The sequence below is a fragment of the Eucalyptus grandis genome, chromosome 6, assembly GCF_016545825.1.
Source record: "Eucalyptus grandis isolate ANBG69807.140 chromosome 6, ASM1654582v1, whole genome shotgun sequence".
Lineage (NCBI taxonomy): Eukaryota > Viridiplantae > Streptophyta > Magnoliopsida > Myrtales > Myrtaceae > Eucalyptus > Eucalyptus grandis.
This window is the reverse complement of record NC_052617.1, coordinates 45,937,379-45,943,084: the sequence shown is the minus strand read 5'-3', so window position 1 is coordinate 45,943,084 and position 5,706 is coordinate 45,937,379. Positions and strand designations below refer to the sequence as shown.

At 42.6% G+C, this 5,706-nt stretch overlaps 1 protein-coding gene across 1 annotated transcript; it reads right to left on the bottom strand.

The window, feature by feature from the left end:
* Nucleotides 1-2,171: 2,171 nt before the first annotated feature.
* Nucleotides 2,172-5,265, bottom strand: LOC104450258 (GDP-L-galactose phosphorylase 2). Its single transcript, XM_010064739.3, has 7 exons — nt 4,359-5,265; nt 4,135-4,256; nt 3,964-4,023; nt 3,610-3,852; nt 3,323-3,508; nt 2,970-3,218; nt 2,172-2,870 (listed from the first exon to the last, which is right to left on the bottom strand). Exons 1-7 carry the CDS (start codon nt 4,480-4,482, stop codon nt 2,523-2,525), a joined length of 1,332 nt encoding a protein of 443 aa, XP_010063041.1. The 5' UTR covers nt 4,483-5,265; the 3' UTR covers nt 2,172-2,522.
* Nucleotides 5,266-5,706: the final 441 nt, after the last annotated feature.

Below are 5,706 nucleotides of genomic sequence, written 5' to 3'. Positions count from 1 at the left end.
CGCCGGCTCGGCCTATTAAAAAAGAACGAGGGTAGGGCATATGCTATTATTCTCAAATTTTAGAGCGTTGGGGCCGGGAGAAATTACAAAAAAGAGAGTTTTAATTAAAGTTAAATTAGAAGAAGAGATTATTTTGTTCAGTCTACATCACGCGTGATTGAGGGAAAACAAAGATTTATCATTCGAAGCAACGCTTTCGATTACAGTCACTGATGTGGTCTACCCATACTTTCTCCATATTTTATGATGCATGCGGAAACTCCCATACCAAGAAATCAAATTACGCCAGGATTATAAAATCTTCGCCTGCCTCAATTATTCCATTCGATTTTGTCCCGTTGACTTTCGATCGAGGAAAAATTAACAATTGCAATTTTATCTTGTTCGCATAGAGGCAACATCAATTTTTTTCGCATAAAACATTATCTCACGCCAACAACGAATTATTGTGTAAGTGGACGATTCATATTGGAATAAAACTAAATCGGCATCATCAGAATGAAAATCTTTCGATATTATTTATGCACTGTAAACATATGATATCAGCAATTAATGGGTAAAAAAATAAAAGGAAGATATCACAAATGGTCCCTAAATTTTATCTAATGTTCAATTTCATCCTTAAGTTTTCGATTTGCTCAATTTAATCCCTGAACTTTCATCTAATGTTCAATTTCATCCTTGAGCTTTCGATTTGCTCAATTTGGTTCATAAACTATTAACAAATATTCTATCTAGTTCCTGACTATTTCAAAATTAACCAATTTCGTCATTCCACTAGTTAAAGTTAACGAAATTAGTTTACATGGCTTTTAGTCTCTCAAATATAAAATAAAAAAGGACATGTGAAATATCCACATGAAAATTATCTTTAAAACAAGTCAAATTGTGGCCATCACACCATCCAAAAAAAAGATACAAAACCACTTATTCTCTCTACTTTTGTGATTAATGCTCTCATCTCTAACTAACCCCTAATCTATTTTCCTTTTTTGAGATATATATTGACTCATAATTCTAGTAATCTAATTTAGTCTCACGTCATCACTTAATAGTTTGAACAAACGAAAAGACTAGATGGAACATTTGTTAATAGTTCAGGGATCAAATTAAGCAAATCGAAAGCTAAGGGATTAAATTGAACATTAGATAAAAGTTCAAGGACAAAATTGAGCAAATCGAAAACTCAAGGATGAAATTGAACACTAGATAAAAGTTCATGAACCATTTGTGACATTTTCCTAATAATAAAATAATGTCTTGAAATTTGTTTTAAATTTTTCAAAAAATAGTTCTTACCTCCACAATGACTTTACAAAACTATAATTACTAATATATATACCTCAAATGATGGAATTGACCTTTTTTTCCCCGGATCATGGTAACCACATTGAATATTCTCGTCAGAGGCTTTATAATTTAAGAATTTTACGCCACAGAATGGTATCAAATTAGGCCTGATAAGACACCTTCGAAGCTTTGTTCCTCAGAAAGCAAGACGGGCCATCGCATATGCTATAATGGCGGGAAAAAAAGTTGCGCCTTCGGGCCCCAAAAACCACGAGGTTTCCAGGTTCGATTTCTGTGCCACCAAGATAAGATAATTCTGGTGATATCCTGAATCTAACGACCGAAAGAAAACCAACCCAGATTCCTTTTGCAAAAGTGGTAAGCAACTTGTCAACGATCCAAACCACCCTAAACAAGTTGCTCGACATAAACTGACCAGGAAAAGAAAGAAAACCTACCCGAAAATGCCCGAAAATTTGGATGCTGTTATGTCATGTTTCGATTTCGGTCCCCACGCGTATTCTTAGTTTTAGTGGGAAGGCAGATCGCACATGATTCCGCACATTCCTACTCAAATAAATCTGAACAAGAAGCCAGATAATGCTCAATGCATACTGTTAGCCATCTAAGGAAAATCTTCATTGATCAGTTCATATAATCCAGAATGTTTGGGTCCGCCGTTGCCATTAGCAGCTCTTGGTACGAGGGGGAGAAGAATCGGTACACTCACCATTCCAAATTCTCTACTAGGTGACAGGAAGACTTGACCTAGGTTTATAATTTACACCGACAAGTACAGGAGAACGAAGCTGATCATTTTAAATTGGACCTCAGCAAGAATCTGAAGCATCCTTGAGCGGAATAAGCTCTCACACGGATCATAAATCAATAGCAGATAGAAGTAGCCAATCTTTACTTGGGTAGGGGAACCTTCTCACAAGCAACATTGAGACCAAGCGATCATCAATCTACCAAACAAATATGACATAGCAGTTGACATAATCAACAGTGGACCTCCATAAAACAGGCCCCGGACTACATGGAAGAGGAACTAGTACACGGCATACACAAGCAGCTACACTGCTAATACACAACGTACTGAGCAAACATGGTTTGCTTATTCCATCAATTAGTAGCATCCACAGGGGTACCAATACTGCAATATGCCAAACCATGATGGTTGGCTTGTAGATACAAGCAGTGCCTGTTCCTCTCCCTCACATACCCAGTTCTCACTGCCGGACCAGGCACTCCTGCGATCCAGCCACCATTGCAGGGCGGGAGCTCTGCTTCGCGACATCAACATCTTTCGGTGCTTGAGGTTCCACATCAGGGTTGTCTTGCCCCCCATTTTCCACAGATGCAATGGCTTCAAATATCAGAGCATTTACTTCTTGGAATCTCTCCTCAGAAAGAGAAACCTCTGCAAGAAGACGCCAAGCATTCTCTTCAGATGCCTCCTCAAAGTCCTTCTTCCTCTTCAGGACAATATGCCCACTGATTTCCCAGACAGCTGGGTTCACTTGGGTATCCAGAAGCTCTGAATTCACTTCCCCTAGAGCTTGCTTCTCAGCATAGCACTGTTAAGAGATCAACGCAGAGACAAAGTCAGCTTCAAATAAGAACATCAAGGTGTAAAACAAGGTAAGTAGAAGAAATGGCCAGCCTGATTTGATTACCTGGGGTAAGAGAAAAATCCGCTTCCCACAATCAGAGATCAGGACATTGTAAGGGATGTTGTTATCTTGGAGGCAAATGCAGGAGTCAGAAACTGCATTGGATAAATCTTGCACGGTGTCTCCACCCTCAAAAACAAGACCTCTGACTGGATAATTGACAAGTTCAAAGATTGTAACTCCAGATTCCAAAGCAGTTAATTTCTGGGTAGGAGCCTTCTCTATCGGAAAGGGAACTGCCAAGTAGTATGCCTGTAACAATTCCACTTATCCGATTAATATAAACATTGCAGCGGCGTAAATAAACTCGATCTAAACTAGATTGAGAAGATTAAGATGATAGCCAACATAAAAACCTGAAAATGGAGATGATTGATGGTGGCAAAGGCACCCAAGCTGTTGTAACCAAGACGGAAGTATGGATTCCTAGCTTCTGCAGCCATATAAAGCGCAAGAGAGAAGCTTTCGCGGTCAATCCTCTGAGGCATGCATTCGAGGACACGAGGAATCAACAGCACATGCCCATATTCAATGGGACTGACCTGTTCAGTAGGGACAGGGATCATGGATTAGTCATAAAGCTGGCTCAAGCAACTTCCGAGTAATTCACGGAAGATTTTAGTGCAGGTAAAGGAATGCTTACATTTATAGCAACAACGCTAGGGGAGTTGTCCGCATCAATTGGAGCTTTTGCGAAGAATTGCACTTCACCATCTTCACTTGCTTCAAACTGGAAGAGGATCTCTTCCTGCCCAACTTTAGTGAAGTTGAACTTGCTTCCATCAAAGGGCTGGAGGACCTTATCAACACGGAATTCAGTTGGCCTCTTCTTGAGATGGCGACCCTCGTTCAGCTGGGCAATAAATCCATATCCACCAGGTATGATCTGCAACAGAATCACAGCACAAATTCAGAATGAACTCATAACCCCCATCAAGCTCTTGAAATGCAGTATGCTGGATGTAAATCCAGTGAAATAGAGAGCCAAGTAAGAGACCTTGGTTTCGCAGGCAGTTACGTCGTAGCGAAATAGACCCCTCTGCATGCGGTCCTCCCACTACAGTGAAGTTGTAAACGAGTTCAACTCATCTAATTCAACACTAGAACTGCATAGATATAAACATTATTCCGGATCCATCAGTCTGTCGCTCAGCTAAACAAATTTTACCTCCCCCAGAAGAAGCGAGTCGAGGAAGGCGACGGGTGGCTCTGCATTCTCACCCACGATCCCAGCCTTCTCATCAGCAACAAAGTTCACCCTCTTGAAAGCATACAAAGGGAGCTTCGCCCCTGCTCATGCCATACACCAGACAATCAAAAACCTCTATCCGCTAACCCCACATGCACATAATTCACAATTCTCATGACCAAACGGAAATTCGCCGGAGTTACCTGGAATGCAGCATTTGTTGAGGCAGTTCCGGCCGCAACCCCCTCCGCGGCGAGCACCCTCCTCGGCTTCCTCTTTCTGGTAGTTCGAAACTACGGTCGGAACCCTCTTAATCTTGAGCATCATCTTTCCTACTCTTTCTAGCTAAGTCCCTCTACGCAACAGCAATGAACCGAAAGCCCCAAACACAGACCCTAGCTATTCTCAAGCGACTGGAACCAGACAGATCTAAATTTCCCCCACCCTGACGACGCTTGCTCTCAAGAATCAGAGCGGAACTGTACGGAAGTAATACCCTAGAAGCTTAAACACGATGTAGGCAAAAGATGACAAAAAACCTAATAGTAATTAGTAGAGGGGAGAGGGGGAGGAAGGACCGCCGCCGGCGAGGAAGAGGAGATCGGAGGGGCTGCCGCCTTCGGAGGGGAGAGCGCCGCGCCCGCCGTGCGGCGAAGGGTTGCCGACGTTCGCGGTCACGCAATGACAACCCTTGCGGCGGCCGGAACGGACATGTATGAGTAGAGGCGACGTTGCTCCGTGTATAGCCGTGATGTCTGCAACTCGACTGTCCCGGGTATTACCCCACCCCTTCCACCTTACCTTACCTTTCCTACCCTTTTGCCACGCCGGTGGTCGAGGCTCGCCGGAGCCGAGGAAGACGATCGGAGGCCCGGCGATCGGAGAGAGAGAGAGAGAGAGAGAGATTGCTGGGAGGTGATATTTGGCTGGCTTTGGTTGTGCGTGTGTGGTGAGGCTGAGGAGCGGAAGCGGTGTTATATAGATGACATGAAAGAGAGAGAGAGAGAGAGAGAGAGAGGAAAGGGGATGTGGTTATGGTTGTCTACTGCGTTTGAGTGGACCTGGTGATAACAGTGAATATGGAGAGAGGAGAGAGAAAACTCTTTCTCTCTCTTCTGCGTCCTCTTGCTCTCTCGCTCGTACGAGTGCGGTTGGCGGATTGCGAGGAAGAAGACGGACCGCAGAACCGTACGCATGGACGACGGACCGGCAGCCCTTTCCCCCATTTCTCCTGCCCTTTCTCTCGTGTTTTTTCCTAAACAGTTGTCTCCATTTCTTTAATACCTCGTATTGTATAAATTAAAAGAACATTAGAGCATGTGTCGTAGGCCTACGACAACCCAAAAAAAAACTAAAAAAGTAGAAAACTTTACGCAAGTTATATAACCTCCTTTTGATCTGAGGATTTTATCTTTTTAATTTTGGAGATTGATGTGTGTGCGCTTGATGTTTATATTTTTCTTCAGAGTACACGTTGCCGAGTATAGAAAGAAAAATAAGATGAACAATTGGATATATTCATATGTATATTTATTTTACGAAATATGAATA